Below are 22,153 nucleotides of genomic sequence, written 5' to 3' on the forward strand. Positions count from 1 at the left end.
CAGTTCTCAAAACAGGACTGTAAGCTTACCTTTTTCTTATATCCTGTTGGATCTTGCTCCAACTATTGTTCCTACCATTTTTTTTTTTTTAATTTCAGAGAGGCGGGGAGGGGAGAGAGAGAGAAACATCAGTGATGAGAGAGGATCACTGATCTGGCTGCCTCCTGCATATCCCACATCAGGGATCAAGCCTGCAACCTAGGCATGTGCCCCCGACTGGAATCGAGCCAGGGACTCTTCAGTCTGCAGGCTGATGCTCTATCCACTGAGCCAAACTGGCCAGGGCCCCACCATTTTTTTTTTTATTTTTAACCTCCTTTTTAGCTTTTCCCCTGCATCTTAGAAACAGTATCAGTACTCTGGATATTGATTAAATGCTGTTAACTAGTGTGAAGATTTTTTAAAAAATATTTATTATTGAGAGTATTACAGATGTTGCCACCCCCCCACCCCCCAAATACTCCCTTCCACCCAGTTCCCACCCCACCCCAGGCCTTCACTAACCTATTGTCTGTGTCCATGGGTTGTGCATATATGAATATAAGTTCTTTGGTTAATCTCTTCTCCCCACCCACCCTTCCTTCTGAGATTCGTCATTCTGTCCATTTATTTTGATTTTAGATTCAATTGCTTTTTTATAAATTAAATCTTTATTGTTCAGATTATTACAGTTGTTCCTCTTTTTTCCCCCCATAACTCCCCTTAGATTCAATTGTTGATAGATATGTATTTATTGCCATTTTATTGTTCATATTTTTAATCTTTTTTTTTTTCTTAAAAAAGACCCTTCAACATTTCATGTAATACTGGTTTGGTTGGTGATGAACTTTAGTTTTTTTCTTGTCTGGGAAGCTCTTTATCTGACCTTCAATTCTAAATGATAGCTTTGCTGGGTAGAGTAATCTTGGTTGTAGGTCCTTGCTGTTCATCACTTTGAATATTTCATTGCAGCTGTCTACATCCAAAGCAGAAGTGGAAGTTTTATCTTCCTATAAATGGAATGATGACATATGTACTTTTAAGGCCTGCATCCTCTTGCAGTCCAGGACCCCTAGGGGGATGTCCCCCTGCTGGCTTAGGCCTGCTCCCTGGGCGAGTGGGCCTAAGCTGGCAGTCTGACATCCCTCTGACAGCCCAGGAGCCCTAGGGGGATGTCCGACTAACAGCTTAAGCCACAGTTGGACATTCTTAGCGCTGCTGAGGAGGCGGGAGAGGTTCCCGCCACAGCTGCTGTGCTTGCAGCTGTCAGCCCGGCTTGTGGCTAAGTGGAGCTCCCCCTGTGGAAGTGCACTGACTAGCAGGGGACAGCTCCTGCATTGAGCGTCTGCCCCCTGATGGTCAGTGAGTGTTATAGCAACTAGTTGTTCCCTGTAGTTCCGCTGTTAGGGTCAATTTGCATATTACCCTTTTATTATATAGGATATTTAGGTGCGCTTATATTGGGTGCATATATGTTTTCAGGGATATAGCATCTTGTTGGATCAATCCCTTTGGTATTATGTAGTGAACTTTATTGTCTCTTGTGATGGCCTTCATTTTGAAGTCTATTTTTTCAGATATGAGTATTGCTACCCAGCTTTTCTTTTTGTTCCCATTTGCATGGAAATTATTTTTTCTCATCCCTTCACTTTCATTCTGTGTGAGTCTTTTGTTCTGAGTGGATCTCTTGTAGACATAAATAGTTGGGTCATGTTTTTATATTCTTCAGCTACTTGATGTCTTTTGATTGGGTCATTTAATCTATTTACAGTTAAGGTTATTATTGATAGGAAGCTATTTAATGCCATTTTTTATGCTCTCTCTTTCTCTCTCTTTCTTCTTCCCTTTAGCATTTCTTGTAATGCTATTTTGGTGGTAATGAATGCCTTTAGTCTTCTTTTATCTAGTAAGCTCTTTTCTTTTGCCTTAGATTTTAAATGATAGCTTTGCTTGATAGAGCATTCTTGATTTCAGGTTCTTGCTTTCCATTACTTTGAATATTCGTGCCAATTTCTGACTTGCTTCTCTTGAGAGATCTGCTGATAGCCTTATGGGCACTCCTTTGTAGGTGACTGACTGTTTCTGTCTTGCTGCCTTTAAGATTTTCTCTGTGTGTTTAACCTTGGCCATTTTAATTATGCTGTGTCTTGGTGTGGGTCTCTTTGTGTTTATTTTGTTTGGGACTTTGTGCTTTCTGAACTTCTGTCACATTTTCCTTAACCAGGCTAGGTCATTATTTCTGTCATTAATTCTTTAAACAGGTTCTCTATCCCTTGTTCATTTTCCTCTCCTATGATGCGGATGTTAAGTTTCATGTTGTCCTAACGTTCCTTTAAACTATCCTCCTGCTTTTTAATTATTTTGTCTTTTTTTCTGTTCTGTTTGAATGATTTATTTTTTCTATTTTGTCTTGTAGTTCACGGATCCTACCCTCTGTTTTGTCCCATTGACTGGGAATTCCTTCCAGTGTATTCTGTATTTCGATATGGCATTCTTCATTTTTGACTGATTATTTTTTCATGGTTTCTATATTCTTCATGCTATTGTTCTCACATTATTCTGAATTCTCTGTCTGATAAAATTGCATGCTTCTATTTCATTTAGCTCTTTTTCTGGACTTTCCTCCTGTTCTTTAATTAGGGGCTTATTTTTTTATCTCCCCATTTTACTGTCTCTTTGTGTTTATGTCTGTGTTTCAGATAGTAACTCTCTGCTCCCAGTCTTGGTGGGGTGACTTGTAGGTGTTCCAGAAGTGCAGTCTCCTTGATCTCCTCACCTGGGTGCTTTAGGAGTGATTCTTGTGTGGTTTGTTTGGACCTTCCTGTTGTAATTAGGTCTTGATTGCTGATGGCCCTTTCCTGGTTGCGATTGACCCTCAGGCTGGGTTACTATGAGGCTCAATCCGGACCATGGTGTGTAAACTGCTGTGCAGGTGCCATCTTGAGGTGTCTTGATGGGCTAAGGCACAATTATTAACCCTTCAGGCTGGGTGTCTTTAGAGGTAAACCTTTATTACTATGTATGTGATGGTATCCTGGGGCTTCCCTCAAGGCAGGCTTGTTCCCAGCAGGTCAGGGGCCTACTGGGCCACCTTTGGGCGTGTCGTTTGTTTAGTTGGTTCGATTTCCGGTGTGGACTGAGGCCCAACATTGGTTGTGATGGTTATGAGTCCTTTAGGTTCTTTTGGGTGGGTTTCAGATGCAGGTTGCTGTCAGATGTTGTATGTAACTGGTCTTGGGCTGCCTGTGTGTAGTCACCACTCTGTTCACTGTTTGTGTCTGCCTCTGCTAGACCTGTGTGTTCATGGGAGGGACCAGTCTGTGTGAATGGATTGGTTTCTTTTCGTTTAGAGCTGGGGGCAGGTCGGTGGTGGTTCTGAGGTTCCTTGAGCTCTGCCTCCACCTGTCAGCTACTTCTTCCCCCTGAAGTTGCCTTGTCTTCCTCCAGTGCCTTTAGAACAAAGTCTTTAGGGTGGACCCAGGCTAGCCTAGCTCTGGCTAGTGCCCGGCCCCCCTGCTTAGAGATTACAGTCAGGCACGCCATGAGGGGAAATTAGTCTCTGCTTCAAAGCCAAACTCCTCAGTTTCTACCAGAGACTCCAATTCGAGTTTCCCCTAAGGTGTCCTGCTGCAGGCTCAGGCTGAGTCCAGCCTGCAGTCTTCTCTGCAGGAGCAGTTCCAGCTGCCCTGGGCTCAGGGGGATTGAGGGAAAGAGTCTCTGGGTGAGGATGTTGCCAGCCCAGCCTGAAGGAGGAATAAGCACTTCCTCCTGGTCCCAGACAGTAACCTCTGAGGTCTCACACTTGGAATGGCCGGTTCTGAGCTGCTCCCTTTCCCCCACAGAACTGCGACCGGTGAGGGTACCCAGTGAGGGCATCTGGGACTTCACAAAGCAAACCAGTCTCCTTTTGGGAGTGGTGTTTGCATCCTTCAGGGCAGGAAGTCAGGTTCTGTCTCGCCTTCCCACGGCTGCCTGGCTGAACTCGCAGGGAATTCGGATCAGCCTCCCCACAGTGCAGTTACAAAGCCCAACCAACACTTGCTTATCCATCTCCCTGATAGAAGTCTTCTCAGGGGATACAGTTCAAAAATCCCAGCTCTGCGTGGAACCAGTGCCCGCATGCCACAGGTCCAAGCAGGAGGGGTTAGAAAACAGCCCCGTGCAGGACTCGGATCTCTCCAGGCTGCTGATCTCAGCAAAATGGGGGCTGACATTCCCAGCTCCACTAGTCCTCTAACTCTCCTCAGTGCAGCCCCCACAGCCCCAACCTGGCCTGCTCCTCTGTGCTGCTAACCCCACAGGACTGAGCAGTCTGGGAGGCTCCACAAGTAGGGGAAGAGGTTCCAACCCCGCACCCGAGGTGGGAGAATCCTTTCCTGTTTCCCAAAGCCAAACAGTTCAGTCACTGTCTGGGGCTCTGCACATGCCTTTCAGAAAGTGGAGGGTCTTTCAAGATCGTGGCTGGGTGCAGCCCACAGGCCCTCACTGGACCCGAACACTGCAGCGCAGCCTTTCCCATAGTCAGGCCCGAGCGAGCTCCTCGGCCGGGCTGCTCCTTCACTGGGAGGTGGGGCCCAGTCTCCCAAGCACACAGTTTCCCTGGTTCCCTCTGCCCATGTCACATGCTACGTGGGCTCTTCTTCCAGTCTCTGCTGCTCTGGGTTTTGGATCCCTGCGTGGGGTTGAGACCCCACACTCCCAAGGGGAGGGAGCTTTGCAGGTAACATCACTGGGCCTCTCAGCTGGAGCACTTGCTCCAGGGGGCTCCCCCTTTCCACGACTCCCCTCCTCTTGCTACACTGTTTCTTCAGTGCTCCTTAGATATATGTCCAGTCAGCTACACTTCTCTTGGTTTTTCAAGTTGATTGTGCAATATTTTACCTGTAAATCCAGTCCCTGGCTGGGAGCAAGCACATGCAGCCTCCAGTTTCTCTGCAGCCATCTTCAGTCATTGAGGTTTTGTTTTATTAAATGTATATTCTTAGTAGGTTGTTCTCTGTTACAAAGAACTGTTAATGTAAAAACATTCAAACCTGTAAAGAATTTTTGTGAGTTTATTTGAGCTACACTGTTGACAATTTCCGGGAAGCAGAAATTCAGTGGATTGGGGATAATGCTCCAGAGCAGTGGTTGCCAACGGGTGGTCCGTGAACCACTGGTGGTCCGTGAGGTCTGAAAGGTTGGCGACCGCTGCTCCAGAGAATGGTTGTTTTTTTCACCTTGTTTTATACCTTATGTCAAAGGAGGAGTGGGTTACTTGAAGTCCATTGGCAATAGATTAGGGAGGCGGGAGAAAGCAAAGTGGCAGCGGGGGTGGGGGGTGCCTCTGGGATTGGATAGAAAGTAAAATGACAGACAGTACTTAGGTGAGCACAGGATAGTTAACAGTCAACAATTAACATGATAGCAATAACAGTGAAGGAATTTGTGATATCTGTCCTGGTGCCCAGACACATTTGTGCCTCAAGGGGTCCGGAAAAAGGGGAGTTACAAGTTACCCAGACATTTCAAGGATATGTTATCTTAGATGCAAAAAGACACATAGGCCCAGTTAAGATAAAGGTTGATCTTGTCAGGGAAGGTATCGGCCTAGGAGTGACTACCCTCCATAACTGCTTTTAGTTAAAGTTTAATTTCAGACCATCCTTTGTGGTGACTTTAGGTCTCTGAGTTTGCAAGCTTGCCATGCAGGCCTCTCCTGAGCTTGTCAGGTTAGCATGTGGCCCCTTTCGTCCACAGAACGCACTGGGGATTTCCTTACGTTCCTTTTTATGTCATCTTTCAGATTGGGCTCTTTCTTTGTTTCTCTTGCTATTGTCATTTGTTTCTCCCCTTCCTTTCACCCCTTGTTTGTACAGTTGAATGGCCATTCCTTCTTCTCTTGCTGGTAAAGGCTTAGATAAGGAGGACAAGATTGTGTATTTGCCCTGATATGCTATGGGTTCATTCCCCCACGCCTTTCCCACCTTAGCTGTGACTTTGTTTCCTCCTTTCACTGTACCCCCTGAATATACTTTGAAGCATTGTGTGGTTCTCTGTTTTCTGTTTAGTATAAGGTGGTATTGGGGGAATAGCTCTGCTGGTGCCTCAGGCTCTCCTTTCTGTGTCTTTAGAACTTGTTGTGTCTTGTACTGGCCTTTCTTCATCCTGCTGAGATGTAGTATATTTTCAGGGGCTTCAGACCCTTCCCTCAACTTAGAATTAAACAGGTTCTGGTGCCCACTAGGCCTCAGCTGAGGCTTTTTTCCTGGACCTTTCTGGGGCATGCAAAATTGGATATTTCTATCCAAACTGGAAGATAGTCATTAAAACTTTCAAGTTTTACTCCCTCACCCATTTTTCTCATTACTGCTTCCAGGCAGTGTAATCAGGCAAGGATAGGAGCCAGACCATACTGCATACTGTACAGAATCTTTCTGGCCACTACTTTCTTTTTTTTTGATTAATTTTCTCCATCACCGTTGATCTCCTCTGTACCCTCCTCCACCCATTCCTCTCCCCCTGCAATCACTATACTGTTGTGATAGTGAATCCATGAATTCTTTTTCTTTTTTTCCTTTTTTTGCTCAATCCCTCTACCTCCCAGCAACCCTCCCTTCCCCCCTACAGCTGTGGAGGTTCTTAGTTTAAAGTTTCTTGTTGGCAGCTGGTGGTTTTTTGTTTGTTTGTTTTTAAATCCTCACCAGAGGACATGTTTCCATTGATTTTAGAGAGAGAGGAAGGAAGAGAGAAAAATATCGATGTGATAGAGAAACATCGATTGGTTGGGGATTGAACCCGCAACCTGGAGTATGTGCCCTGACCTGGAATTGAACCATGACCCTTCAGTGCACACAATGATGCTCCAACCAACTGAGCCACACTGGCCAGGGCAGCTGGATTTTGGCTAAAAAAAGAATGCACACACATTCACATATGTATGTATATTTTTCCATTTTATTAGTTATTGGGGACAGGAAATTTGATAATTCTGCTTCAGCCTACCATCTTTACTTGAAAGTCTGTGTGATTTCCTAAGTATTATTTTTGACATAACTAATAACACATATGCACTTTAGAAACTTGATAATTCTAAAGGTCAGGGATGACTTGGAACCAAATGTTTAATTAAATAAAATTAACAAATTAAAGACAATATAAGATAGTAAGCTTAAAATATCAGTGACCGTAAAGCATGCATATTTCTTTCATTTGCATTTTCTCTTGTGTGTGCTTTTATAAAATTTGCATATAACTGCAATGAAAATATAATGACCATATTATATTCCTGTTAATGTTAGGGTAAACATTTTAATATTTCTATCTCATCTTTATAACCTCATCATATGACACATCATAATTTATTAAGCAGTTACTCAAATAGAAGAAACTGTTGTTTCTAGTTTTATGTTTTTGTGTGTGCATTTAACCTTTTTTGTGTTTATTGTTTCATATTACCTTTAAAATAAATTGGAAAGGTTCAGATTAATGGACTAACCAACTCTATTAAATCATTATACTTCTTACACTGGCACTAAACAGAGTGTCTATTTATATTACTGGATAAAAATTATTTTGAGATTGTTGCTTAAAATGACAGCTGAGCCCTAACCGGTTTTCACTCAGTGGGTAGAGCATCGGCCTGCGGACTGAAGGGTCCCAGGTTCCGATTCTGGTCAAGGACATGTACCTTGGCTGTGGGCACATCCCCAGTAGGGGGTGTGCAGGAGGCAGCTGATTGATGTTTCTCTCTCATCGATGTTTCTAACTCTCTATCCCTCTCCCTTCCTCTCTGTAAAAAATCAATAAAATATATTTAAAAAAATGACAGCTGATATCTCAGCCTTTAATGCTATCAGACTTTTGGTGCTATTGTATTCTTTTTCTACATTCTTCCAATGACTTGAATAATAAAAGTTTAAAAAATGTATTATAGTTTCTATAATGTATCATGTATGCTTATAAAAAAAATCACTTTAGTATTTTTAAAGGAGATATTACCCAAAGTGAAAAAAGTAATTTGGGTAAAAATTAAAATATATGCTATAGAAGTATGTTTTTTGTTGCTCTTTTAAATAGTCTTTGGTAGTCTAATTTTATTATTGATTTTGCTATCATCCATAGTCTAGGTTTATAAAAGTGTTCATTTTCTCCTATCATAAAGTTAAATTTCATTATTGCATTCAGTATTTATTAAGAGTCTTATAAGAATCACTAGAGGCCTGATGCATGAAATTCATGCATGGGTAGGGTCCCTAGGCCTGGCCGGTGATCAGGGCCGATCTGCGGGGCAATGGGTGGGGGAGGGTATGGCCCTCTCCCTGCAGGCATCCACCTTACCTGGACTGGGGCCTGCTGGCTGGGGGCAGCTCCTGTGTTGAGCATATGCCCCCTGGTGGTCAGTGCATGTCATAGCGACCAGTTGTTTCACCAGTTGTTCTGTTGTTTGGTCAATTTGCATATTGGGCTTGTATTATATAGGATGAGTAGCTTTTGGGCTTTGCTGTATTTAACTATATAAGAATATGCATTCACATTATGTAACAATCAATGTAATTATCCTTATTTAGGAATGTTTAATCTATTTTTATTCTCTCCTCAGATTCTGTCAAATTTTAAGAACAAATGTACCTTATAGCTCATGGAAGAAAAAACACAAATCAAGACATATTTGGGTTCCAAGTTGCCAAAGTATGGAACAAAATCTGTAAGAAGTACACTGCAGCCAATGCCAAGTGGGACACCTGTTAATTTATTGGGAACTTCCAAAACTAGCAGCATCAAAAGTTACATCAAAAATAATGGCTCTGATTGTCCATCATCCCATTCATTTAATTGGAGAACAACAGCTAAGTACCAACTTAGTGCACCAAGTGCTGAGGAACCTAATGATACTCAAAGTTCACATGATAAAGTAATTGATCCTGAAAAACATGCACCTGCTCAAGGAATGTTTGCTAAAAATGGGATAAAGGGAGATTTGAAGAGTGTTTCTTTTACATCAAACTTAGCGAAGCCGTCCACTATGTTTGTGTCATCTACAGAGGAATTAAAACAAAAGTCTTTGTCTGGACCATCCGGTTTGGGTAAATTCACCAAAGGCACGATATTAGGAAGGACTTCATATTCTCTAGTCAGTGCTCCAACATCGCAGTTGAGTGGGTTCTATGTGAATCGATCAGCTGGTAGCATAAAGAGGCCTAGAGCAAACTCCTGTGCTACCAGAAGCAGTTCTGGAGAAAGCTTAGCACACACCCTAGATAATATGAAATCTCTTACTTGTGAAAAAATGGTAAGGTCACAGAGTTTTTCACATTCCATTCAGAATTCATTCTTTCCACCTTCATCTATAACCAGATCGCATTCCTTCAGTAGAGCTGCAGATCTTAAGCCTTATCAGAACCAACATCTACCCATTAGAATGCCTCTGAGGGCAAGTATGCTAACAAGAAATTCCCAGCAGTCTGATGTACTCAGTGGGCATGAACATTTAGGGTATGGATTTAATAGGCCTTATGCTGCTGGTGGAAAGAAGTTGGCTTTATCAAATGGCCCAGGTGTAACTTCCACTTTGGGTTATAGGATGGTTCATCCCTCTCTACTGAAATCTAGCCGATCTCCATTTTCTGGGACTATCACAGTTGATGGTAATAAAAATTCACCTGCTAGCACATGTGTAGGGGAAGATACTGGACTTTTGGCTAAGGACAGAGCTACCAACAAGGACCAAGGACTAATTGAAAATAGTGATAGAACAGAAAATGGCCAGACCATGAAGCATGATGCTAAAATTAGATACCTGAGTGATGATGTGGATGACATTTCCTTATCTTCTTTGTCATCTTCTGATAAGAATGATTTAAGTGAAGACTTTAGTGATGATTTTATAGACATAGAAGACTCCAACAGAACTAGAATAACTCCAGAGGAAATTTCTCTCAAAGAAGAAAAGCATGAGCATATACCAACAAAGGATATATTTGATTCCCCCAAGGAGAATGAAAAATGCTTCAGTAAAACTGATGACTGGATAGATATAAGTGTCTCTGGTAAATATTAATATCCTTAAGTTTATTTGCTTTCTCCTAGATTATATAACTGAAGTTATATTTAGGGTTATCTTCTGATTAATTCCATGAAACTATCAATTTCATGGAGGGATGGATCTAGATAAAGTAGAAATGGGGCAACATTTTCCTTTCTTGTGACTTTTGTTCCCCATCGTATTTTTCACTTTATGTAGAACAGCAATGAAAGCATTCTTCTCCTAAGGTTTCTTACCTTTTTCTTTCTTGGGTATCCTACACAGGCTTATTCTTACCTACTTCAAAAGGTCCCTCTCCCCCCACTTCTCCGAACAGGTGGCATGCCATTTTAAACCATATCTTTTCTTAGGGGTAGTAAATCATTGCTATTTGTTAAGAGTGAAGTTATACCAAAGGTAAATGAGCAATTATGTCTAATCTAAAGAATTTTCTTATCCTAGGAAATTTTAATTTTTTTAATGGAAAACTTAGATTTCTTGTTATAGCAAACTTTTTATAGTTAATATTTTTTAAAAATATATATTTATTGATTTCAGAGAGGAAGGGAGAGGGAGAGAGAGATAGAAACATCAATGATGAGAAGGAATCATTGATTGGCTGTGTCCTGCACGACCCCCACTGGGGATTGAGCCCACAACCCGGGCATGTGCCCTTGACTGTAATCAAACCCGGGACTCTTCAGTCCACAAACTGATGCTCTGTCTACTGAGCCAGACCAGCCAGGGCCATAGTTAATACTTTCAGAGGACTTTTATTTTTTTAATTGAGGAAAGTGAGATGGCACATGTTAAACATTTCCTTATTTTTAGTTATCTTAGCACTAAATGCCACAGAAAATTTATCCGTGTGCTCAAATAGCCTGAAAATAGAGCAAACTGAAGGGATAGGGTAAGGCATGTGGCCTGGTCAAGGCACTAGGCCAGTGATGGCGAACCTTTTGATCTTGGCATGTCAGCATTTTGAAAAACCCTAACTTAACTCTGGTGCCATGTCACATATAGAAATTTTTTGATATTTGCAACCATAGTAAAACAAAGACTTATATTTGATATTTATTTTATATATTTAAATTCCATTTAACAAAGAAAAATCAAACAAAAAAATGAGTTTGTGTGTCACCTCTGACACGTGTGTCATAGGTTCGCCATCATTGCACTAGGCCATACTTAGAGATGTACATAACCCTTGACTGCCTGAGAATCTTCTAGTTAGGAATGACTGCCTGAACAACTTTTTTCCTTATAAGGAGGCAACTGCAAACTTAAATGATATACATGGAGGAAGGAGTTTCCTAGCCAGTGCTTAAATGTAAATATATTAGGAACTATTAAAGGAATATTAGGCTTTACTTACATTTTTAGAAATGTTGCAGAAGTGAAAGATGGCTCAGTGAATTTTCTTTATATTGGGAAATATTTCAGTAGGTTATTTTTGAAATTTTACCTCTGGATTTATTTATTGTTTAGAAGTTAGAAAATGCTACATTTATTCATGCTTTTTGCTATAATATATCACATTTTTATTTTATAATATTTATAAAAATAAGTGATATTATTGGAACCTGAGAACTAATTATATTTTTGTGAATTAATAACTGTTTTCTCTCTCTTTTAAAAAAAATCAATCGAAGACAGGAGTGAATGTACAAAACATACTTCTGGGAGTAACTTGATTTCACCAGATACAGATTACAGAGCTGGTTCTTCCTTTGAACTCTCTCCATCTGATAGCTCTGATGGAACATACATGTGGGATGAAGAGGGCTTGGAGCCCATTGGAAATGTCCACCCAGTTGGGAGCTATGAGTCCTCTGAAATGAACAGCATAGTATGTATGGTTTCTATACACTTTTGGAACGGTTTATCTTACTGTAGAGAGACTTGTGATACTGACGGGGTTATTTTTAAGGTACTGAATTAACTCTCCAAGTTTGAGAATGGAAATTTATATATGTTAAGGGCCTATAAAACATCTGATCTTTATACACAGTAAAGCATATATTTGTGTCACGTGACATGTGAATTAAATATACTTTCACACCTTTGTAATACATATATACCTATATGTGTATATACATATATATATGTATATACATGTATTAGCCTACCTTGATGTCTCTATGTATGTATGTGTATACATACATACAGAGTTGGGGGGGGCAATGTCAAGAGACATTTTTGGTTCTCACAAAGTGGGGGTCGTGCAGGAGGGAGCTGATCATGCTGCTTAATGTTCTGTAATGCAGTGGTCACCATTCTTTCGGACCTCTTGGACCATCAGTGGTCCGCAGACCACCAGTTGGCGACCACTGCTAATGCACAGAATAGCACCCACAGCAAAGTCGTATCCTACCCAAGATGTCAGTAGTGCTTCTTTTGAGAAACCCTAGCCCGTGGTCGGCAAATTGCAGCTCGCGAGCCACATGCGGCTCTTTGGCCCCTTGAGTGTGGCTCTTCCTAAGCCTTAGGAGTACCCTAATTAAGTTAATAACAATGTACCTACCTATATAGTTTAAAAAATTTGGCTCTCAAAAGAAATTTCAATCGTTGTACTGTTGATATTTGGCTCTGTTGACTAATGAGTTTGCCGACCACTACTCTAGGCTCAGGTAACATTATGAGCCAACTGTCAGGGCTTAATCAATAAAAAATTATTTTTTACTTTTACAAAGTCAGTTGTAGGTATGAACAACTCTTGAGTAGTTGTCTTAAGTGTTGTAAGCTGTCTTAACCTTGGGGCTTTACCATCTCCTTTTGAGGTTCTGTCTTGTCATTGTGGTAGAGGAAGAGTGCCTAATGGTCTAAAATGTGCAGTTACTTGCTTTGGCCTGCAGATGGCACATAGAATTTTCACGTAAAACTATTGATCCAAAATAATGTTATGTACTAAGAAAATTTCCAGTTGTCTGAAAGGCATGAAGCAGATATGGATGAGTACCAGAAGACCTGCTATGCATCCATACATGCAAATTTTAAGAAACATTACAAGTAATGTGTACGATATGCTCTATGAGTAAAGTGTAGTTGGTATATTTAAAGTGAGTCATTGTACTTACTCAGTATGTACTAGTAAATATATGGTTTTCCAGTAGGTGTATAGGAAATTGGTAAGCTTTGTGCATATATTAAATTCCAAATAGATTTCAGGCAATGTAATTTTGTTGTTAATCCTCACTAGAGGGTATATATTATTTTCCATTGATTTTCAGAGAGAGTGGAAGGAGGGGGGAGGTAAGAGAGAGAGGGGGGTCAAGAAGAGAGAGACAGACAGACAGACAGACATTGATTGGTTCTCTCCTGCACACACCCCAGCTGGGCCTGGGGTTCGAACCTGCAACCCAGGTATGTGTGATGTGCAGGCCAATACTCTAACTACTGTACCATGTCGTCCAGGGCCAGGCAATGTAATTCTTTATACTCATACTAGTGACCCAGCAGGCAAAATTGCATGAGACCCAGACCCGTGGGAAATTGCATGAGACCCGGGACCCCTGAGTCCCGCTGGCATCATAGGACTCCCCCGAGGCCCAGTGTGCCACAGGACCTAGAGTCAAGTCCCTGCCCACCACCTGCGCATGCCTCGCTGCACATGCAGCCTCCTGGTGACTGGTCTTTGGTTGTTACAGTGTTACGACCACTGGGTTTTTATTATATAGACTAGAGACCTGGTGCATGAAATTCGTGCATGGGCAGGGAGTCCCCTCAGCCCAGCCTGCACCCTCTCCAATCCGGGACCCCTTGGGGGATGTCCGACTGCCGGGCCTAAACCGGCAGTCGGACATCTCTCTCACAATCCAGGAACTCTGGCTCCTAACTGCTCACCTGCCTGCCTGCCTGATTGCCCCTAACTCGCCCCCCTGCCAGCCTGATCACCCCTAACTGCCTCTGCCTGCCGACCTGATTGCCCCTAACTGCCCCCCCTGCCAACCTGGTTGCCCCCAACTGCCTCCCTTGCCAACTTGGTCACCCCTGCTGGCCTGGTTTCCCCTAACTGCCCCCCCCACCAGCATGGTCGCCCCCAACAGCCCCCCTCTGCTGGCCTGGTTGCCCCTAACTGCCCCCCCCACCCGCCTGCCTGGTTGCACCTTACTGCCCCCCTGCTGGCCTGGTCGCCCCCAACTCCCCCGCTCTGCTGGCAAGGTCGCACCTAACTGCCCCCCCCACCCGCCAGCCTGGTTGCCCCAACTACCCCCCTGATGGCCTGGTCACCCCTCACTGGCTCCCCTGCCAGCCTGGTGGCCCCCAACAGCCCCCACTGCCGGCCTGGTCATCCCTCACTAACCCCCCCTGCCGGCCTGGTCGCCTCACTGCAGTGTACTGCTCAGTTGTTTGGTTTCCTCACTAACCCCCCTGTCAGCCTGGTCACCTCACACAGCCTGCTGCTCAGTCGTTTGGTTATCCCTCACTAACCCCCCTGCTGGCTTGGTCACCCCACACAGCCTGCTGCTCAGTCGTTTGGTCATCCCTCACTAACCACCCTGCCGGCCTTGTTGCCCCACTCAGCATGTTCAGTCGTCCATTTGGTTGTTTCAGATGTGATGGCCCCTGGCTCTTTATATATATAGACTAGAGGCCTGGTGCACAAAATTTGTGCACTGGGGGGCGGGGGGGATCCCTCAGCCCGGCCTGTGCCCTCTCGCAGTCTGGGACCGCTCGGGAGATAACGACCTGCTGGCTTAGGCCTGCTCCCAGGTGGCAGAGGGCAGGCCCAATCCCTAGGTGCAGCCCCTGGTCGGGCTCAGAGCAGGGCCGATTGGGGAGTTGGGGCGCCGCCCCCTGTCATGCACAGAGCAGGGCGGATCGGGAGGTTGCGATGCCACCCTCAGTCACGCTCAGGGTAGGGCCGATTGGGGGGTTGGGGCACCGCCCCCTGTCACACTCAAGGCAGGGTCAATGGGGAGGTTGCGGCGCCACCCCGTCACACACAGAGCAGGGCCCATCAGGGGCGTTGGGGCGCTGCCCTCTGTCACGCACAGAGCAGGGCGCATCAGGGGGGTTGGGGCTCTGTACCCTGTCACACACAGAGCAGGGCCGATCAGGGGGTTGGGGAGCTCCCCCCTGTCACGCACAGAGCAGGGCGGATCAGGAGGTTGGGGCGCCACCCTCTATCACCCACAGAGCAGGGCCGATCAGGGGGTTGGGGCGCCGCCACTGTCACACTCAGGGCAGGGCTGATGGGGAGGTTATGGCTCTACCCCATCACACACAGAGCAGGGCCGATCAGGGGATTGGGGCGCCGCACCCTGTCACACACAGAGCAGGGCCAATCAGGGTGTTGGGGCGCCGCACCCTGTCACACACAGAGCAGGGCCAATCAGGGTGTTGGGGCGCCGCACCCTGTCACACACAGAGCCGCAGGGCGATCAGGGGGTTGGGGAGCTCCCCCCTATCAGGCACAGAGCAGGGCTGATCAGGGGGTTGGGACACCTTCCCCTGTCACAAACAGAGCAGGGCAGATAGGGAGGTTTTTTCCCCGCCCCCTGTCACACACAGAGCCGCAGGGCAATCAGGGGGTTTGGGCGCTGCCCCCTGTCACACTGATCCCAGTGCCGGGAGGCCTCTCAGCTCCGCTGATCCCGGTGCTGGGAGGCATATTACCCTTCTTTTACTATATAGGATAGAGGCCTGGTGCACGGGTGGGGGCCAGCTGGTTTGCCCTGAAGGGTGTCCTGGATCAGGGTGGGGGTCCCCACTGGGGTGCCTGGCCAGCCTGAGTGAGGGGATGATGGCTGTTTGCAGCTGGTCACACACCCTTCAGGATGAGGGTCCCCACTGGGGTGCCTGGACAGTCTGGGTGAGGGGCTGAGGGCTGTTTTCAGGCTGGCAGGCGACTGAAGCTCCCAACAGCTCCTTTTTCTTTTTTTTTTCTTTTTATTCTGGGCCAGCTTTAGCTCTGGCTCCAGTTCTGAGGCCTCTGCTGCTGAAAGCAGGTATCTGGTTTGTTTGGGTTCTATAATCGAAACACTGTATCAACTCCAGCTCTGAGATCCCTGCAGGCTGAAAGCAGGTTTCTGGGGTTTTGTTTAGCTTCTATATTTGTAACAATGTTTCACACTGCAAGCTCAGAGGCCAGCAAGGCAGGTGGGGAACATTGGTTTCCTCCGTTACTGAAGCAAGCAAGCCTCATGTTCGCTTCAAGTTGCCTGGCTGCCAGCCGCCATCTTGGCTGGCAGTTAATTTGCATATCTCGCTCATTAGCTAATGGGAAGGGTAGTGGATGTACGCTAATTACCATGTTTCTCTTTTATTAGATAGGATAAACCTGTAACTTGTGAAAAATAGGCATCGTTACCAAAGGCTTAAGTTTCACAATCATAAAGAGGATACAGATGTAATTCAGAAAATCTGTTTCTATCCTTTTAGATAAAGGAAGTTAAGAAAAGAGTATGATTTAGGGCCTTATGTGCTTTCTTATTACTGGGACTTTCTAAAGTGGCTGACTCAAGTAGAAATGAACATTGTGTCCAGCAGATGGCAGCAATAAGCCACTTAGAACCTGACATTTCTTAGAAGGTTCACTATCTTTAGTTCCTCATTGTGCTTTTTGTCTTAAGGCCTCTTTTTTCTGGATAACAGTATATTTCACTACTTTTATTTATATATATTCTAGCCTTTTATTGTCAAACTTTTTGACACATAGCAAATAGGTTATTTTTTTTAAAATGCAGGCTGTCTTTTCTTTTAACCTGTGAGTTTAGTCCTTCTATGTTTGCATTTATTGATATACTGGGACTTCATTCTACCATCTTATTTTTATTTAAATCATCTCACTTTTCTGTTTTTTTCTTTTTCCTTTTTCCCCCCCTAAAATAGTCTACATGAATATCATTAACTTTAAAGTATTCTCATTTTTCTTGGTCACTCCATTGCTTCTCACCAAACGCCTTTCCTGATCCCTATGTCTGTCATCTCTGTGGCCTTCCATTCGCTCCCCCTCCCCTTCAACCACCACCACAGTTGGCTTGTTCTCTACAACAATGCCCATTTCAATCCAGGTAGAGGTAAGGAGCTTTCAGTGGAATGTAAGTCAAATGGTGTCACTACTAACACAGTTTATTTCAACCCACTATTTAGTACAGTTAATACTGTTTTCATAGCAAGGAAATGCATTGTGGTGCAAGCTCCTTATCTTGTCTTGGATCCTTTGTAGAATGACTTAATTGCATAGCACTTATCTAGAATCTAGGTTATTTTTTTGTTTAATTACAGTGTTTTGTTGAGATATAATTTCCATACAGTAAAATGCACAAATCTTTTTCATACAGCACAGGGAATTTTGAAAATTTGTTTATACTTATTTAACAGTCATTTACATGTTTCCTGTGCTTTTCAGTCATTCTCTCAAACCCCGCCGCCCCCCAGAGGCACCACCACTATTTATATATTTATTTTTTAAATATGTTTTTATTGATTTTGAGGAAGGGAGTGGAATAGAGAGATCAAAACATTGATGAGAGAGAAACATGGATTGGCTGCCTCCTGCATGCTGCCTACTGGGGATCGAGCTCACAACCTGGGCACGTACCCTGACTGGGAATCGAAACTGCAACCTCTGGGTTCATGGGTCGATGCTCAACCACTGAGCTGCACTGGCAGGGCAGTTTGCCTATTCTTGAATTCCATATAAGTGCAATTATAAACATGTCTATTTCACGTCTGCCTTCTTTGAATAAAGATTATGTATATAGTTATTTGTAGTTTGTTCAGTTTTTGTTAATGTAACACTAGGAGCCCAGTGCGTGATTCGAAATTGCGTGGCACCGCCCACTCCCTCTCTGGCCCTTGAAGCAGCCACAGCCGGCCACTGCTGACCAGGTCCTCCCCCAGCACAGACACGGGGAGGCCCCTGCCGCCCTGTCCCCGATGCTGCACAGGCAGCCTCCTCCTGTTCTGTCGACCCATTATAGTGTCCTGGTTAATTAGCATATTTCTGTAATATATATAGAGAGAAATTATATATATATGTGTGTGTGTGTGTATATATATATGTATATATATATGGATTCCTTTGTGTGAATGTACTACAACTTAGTATTTTATCCTGCTGTTATGGGCCTTTAGTTGTTTCCAGTTTTGGGCTACTACTGCTTTGAAGATTTTGCTACATGGTTTTTGGTGAACATTTATACATATCTCTTGATAAAATATGTAGGAGGGGAAACCCTGGATTATAGACTATATATGTCATCTAAATATACATATATAGAGTGAGACCAAAGTGGTTTCCATGGTGCTTTTACCAGTTTACACTCACTGGCAGTAAATGAGCATTCCAGAAACTCCACTTCCTAGTCAGTCCCTGGCATTGTCTGTTGTTGCATTTTTGCTATTCTGGTGGGGGTATGGTGTAGTATTGCACTGAGATTTTTGTCTAGTGTTTTGTGGTAACTACTCATAGAACATTTCACTTATGTTTATTTACCATTAGGAGATCTTTTGTGAAGTGCCTTCTGTTGGGTTATATGTTTTTTCTTTTTACGGCTTTGTAGGAATCTTTCATATATTTTGATATAAATCCATTATATACAGTCATACCTCATAGATATTACAGGTTAGGTTCCAGACCACCACAATAAAGTGAGTTCTAATCTGTTGGCTGGTAGAGGGTCTTGCCTTCAATTTGTAAAAAATACAATATCTGTGAATCAAACTAAAGTGAGATATGCCTGTGTGGGTGTCACACACATACACATATGTGTATGTATATCAGGGTTACTTTTTAAATGATAGAAGTTTACGATTTTAATACAGTCCAATATAGTATTTTTTCTTTATTGTTAGCACTTTTTTGAATTATGTGAAATTTTTGTTTTTGCTAAAGTCATGAAGATATATTTCAGTGTTTTCTTTTAAAATATTTGTTTTTTAACCTTCATATTTAGAGCCTCAAAGCCATCTGGAAATTATTCCTGTGCATGGTGCGAGGTAGAGGTCAAGATTAATTTTTTTCTTTTTTGAAAACTCATATTTCCCCCCCTCTTATTTTTGTCATAAATGTTTATATATTTCTTGACTTTCTTTTAGTTCTTTGGTCTCTTTGTTTATCCTTATGTCAGTGCTACACTGTTTTAATTACTGTAGCTTTATAAGTATTGATATCTGGTAGTGTAAGTCTTCCATCTTTGTTCTTTTCTAAGATTTGCTTAACTTGCCTTTTTAAAATCTATTTAAATATTAGAATGAAATTGTCAATTTCTGCACAAAAACCTGCAGGGATTTTGAATGGGATAACACTGAATTAATTGTCCAAATTGGGAAAAATTGACATGCTTGTTGCTATAGCGAGTCTTCCAATTCATGGTGTATGCCAATACTTGTTCTATTTATTTGGTATTTTAGAAATATTTTTAACTAATGTTTTGTACTTTTCTGTAGTTTTACACATATCTGATTTATTTTTAGCTATTTGAGTTTGTTGTTATAAATGATACTTTTACATTTTGTTTTTTAAGTTTTTGTTGTATATGCAAATATATTTGATTTTTGTATTTTGACCCATTTTTCCAGTGACCTTGGTAAATTCACTTATTAGTTTAATAATTTGCTTGTGAATGTTTTTGGAATTGCTGAATATGTACTATACAATCATACCATTTGCAAAGTCTCCATTTCTCCACTTTGGTTAGGACCCCCTAACATAATGTTGAATTGAAATGAGGATGAATTTCAGGAAAGTTTTAATAGTTACCATTAAAGTTTATCTTTATGTGAGAGAGGGGGGAGAGGTAGGGGTTAATAAACATCTTTCATCAGATTAAGGAGGTTCCCTTTGATTTCATTTGCTGAATTTTTGTTGCGAGTTGATGTTAATTATTATTAAATGCTTTCTCTACATCTATTGAAATGATCAGATTATTATTACTTTTCTGTTACATATTTTCTGTTAGTGTGGTAGATTACATTTTATGATTTTCAAGTATTAAACCACCTTTTCATTCCCAAAAGGAATTCACTTGGTTTTGATGTACAGTAAACCTTTGATTTTGCGGACCTCGACTTAAAAGACTTCAGATTTAATGGACAAAATTTCTGGTCCCTATGTCATATGTGAAAATTAACACCCTGTTAATTTAAAAATGATTTTAACCAAGATTTGTTTATAATTAAATTAGGTTATTGTTATTAATCCACTGTTATTTTTAAAAAATTGTAGCGATAGGTCATATGTTGGAAAAGACACTGAAGTAATTTTGCTGACGTAAATAAACATATCATATCTACAATGATATTCTACATATTTAAATTCATGAGTCACCGTTCATAAGCAGTGTTCGGCAGATGATTAGCCCATGATCACACCACATTGGCGCAAATAATAGATTCTGTTGTCATGTGGCGTGACTTAATGCAGCAGTTTTAAGGTGTGCAGATGTTCTGATTTTTGCTAAGCCACACCCAGTTTGTACATTTGTTTACTCACAGTGATTGGTGAATGTATGTATTTACTGGACCTATTCAGCATGAATTTAAAATTACAGTAATACATATAGAAAACTTTTCGGTGAAATTAAACTTTTCGTACATAATTTTAATTACACAAATGTGTCTACATAAGTAAAAACATGTAAACTAATTTGTCAGTTTTTTAACATACGCATTTGGAAAACCTATTTTATTATATAGTGGACTTTCGGCTTTAATGGACACCCCCTTATTTAGTCCATTATATCAAGGTTTTACTATATTTTCTTTTTAAGTGTCATTTGAATTGATTTCCCAGTAGTTTATTTAGTGTTTTGGTTTTTTTTTAGAAATTCATAATTTTCAAAAAGAATTTTAAATTTTATGTATTTAGTCCTCACTCAAGGATATGTTTCTATTGATTTTAGAGAGAGAGGAAGAAAGACAGGGAGAGAGAGGGAGAGGGAAAGTATAGAGAAAGAAACATTGATATGAGAGAGAAACACAGATGGGTTGTCTCCCATGTGGGCCTCAACTGGGGACCAAACTCACAGTCTAGGTCAGTGGTCGGCAAACCACGGCTCGCGAGCCACATGCGGCTCTTTGGCTCCTTGAGTGTGGCTCTTCCACAAAATACCACGTGCGGGCAACAACATACAAACCTGACTTACCCAAACTTTCCAAGGAGATGCAAGGCCATTGTTCACATTAGTGTTTGTCAGTCATTGTCATCATTTAATTTTATGGATATTGTAAGGTAAATTGTAAGGAATTTAATTTTATCAATAAATAATATCATTATTAAATACGATATCAGGTTTTATTCAACGTACCTATAATTTAACTTAAGACTTAAAACTTTAAAGTATATTAAGTTAATTTTAGGGAACGTTGTGGAGTGAAAGAAGATGTAGTGTCGAGGATTGAGAAAGGTATGTTGAGATGGTTTGGACATATAGAGAGGATGAACGAAAGGAGATAGACGAAACAAGTATACAAGACAAGTGTGGCTGGGAGAGTTGGAAGGGGTCGACCTCAGCGAATGTACCTCAATCAGATTGAGGACGTTTTTAATAAAGGCCAGTTTAGGAGTACCCTAATCTTCCTATCTAATAATAGAGAAACATGGTAATTAACCATAACTTCGCTACCCTTCCCATTGGCAAATCAGCGAGATATACAAATTAACTGCTAACCAAGATGGTGGTCGGCAGCCAGGCGGCTGAAGTGAACAGGAGGCTTGCTTGCTCCAGTGACGGAGGAAGCCAAGGTTCCCCGCCTGCTGCAGCCCAGCTCTGAGTTTGCAGTCTAAGAAACAATTTTGCAAATATAGAAGCTAAACAAAACCCCATGCTTTCAGCCAGCCAGCCGAGCTGGAGTTGCAACAGTGTTTCTAATTATAGAACCTAAACAAACCAGATACCTGCTTTCAGCAGCCAGGTCTCAGAGCTGGAGCCGAGCCTCAGAGCTAAAGCTGGCTCTCAGTTCCAGTGTCAGCCATAGAAGGTAAATAAATCCCAGAATACAAAAAAGAAAAAAGAGAGGTTGGGAGCTTCAGTCATCCGCCAGCCTGAAAATGGCCCTCAGCCCCTCACCCAGACTGGCCAGGCACCCCAGTGGGGACCCCCACCCTGAAGGGTGTGTGACCAGCTTCAAACAGCCATCATCCCCTCATCCAGGCTGGCCACGCACCCCAGTGGGGACCCCCACCCTGAAGGGGGTGCGACCAGCTGCAAACAGCCATCATCC

General features: G+C 42.5%; 1 protein-coding gene across 3 annotated transcripts in view; it reads left to right on the top strand.

The window, feature by feature from the left end:
- The window catches only part of CCSER2 (coiled-coil serine rich protein 2), a 218,514-nt gene that overhangs the window by 35,412 nt on the left and 160,949 nt on the right, over nucleotides 1-22,153 (top strand). For all 3 annotated transcript variants that reach the window (XM_081105440.1, XM_081105439.1, XM_081105438.1), the window contains 2 exons: nucleotides 8,561-10,007; nucleotides 11,635-11,831. In XM_081105440.1, coding sequence (XP_080961566.1) covers nucleotides 8,600-10,007; nucleotides 11,635-11,831 — 1,605 coding nt within the window. In that variant the 5' untranslated portion in view covers nucleotides 8,561-8,599. The remainder of the gene's footprint in view (nucleotides 1-8,560; nucleotides 10,008-11,634; nucleotides 11,832-22,153) is intronic.

The sequence above is a fragment of the Myotis nattereri genome (assembly GCF_964212035.1).
Source record: "Myotis nattereri genome assembly, chromosome: 13".
Taxonomy (NCBI): Eukaryota; Metazoa; Chordata; class Mammalia; order Chiroptera; family Vespertilionidae; genus Myotis; species Myotis nattereri.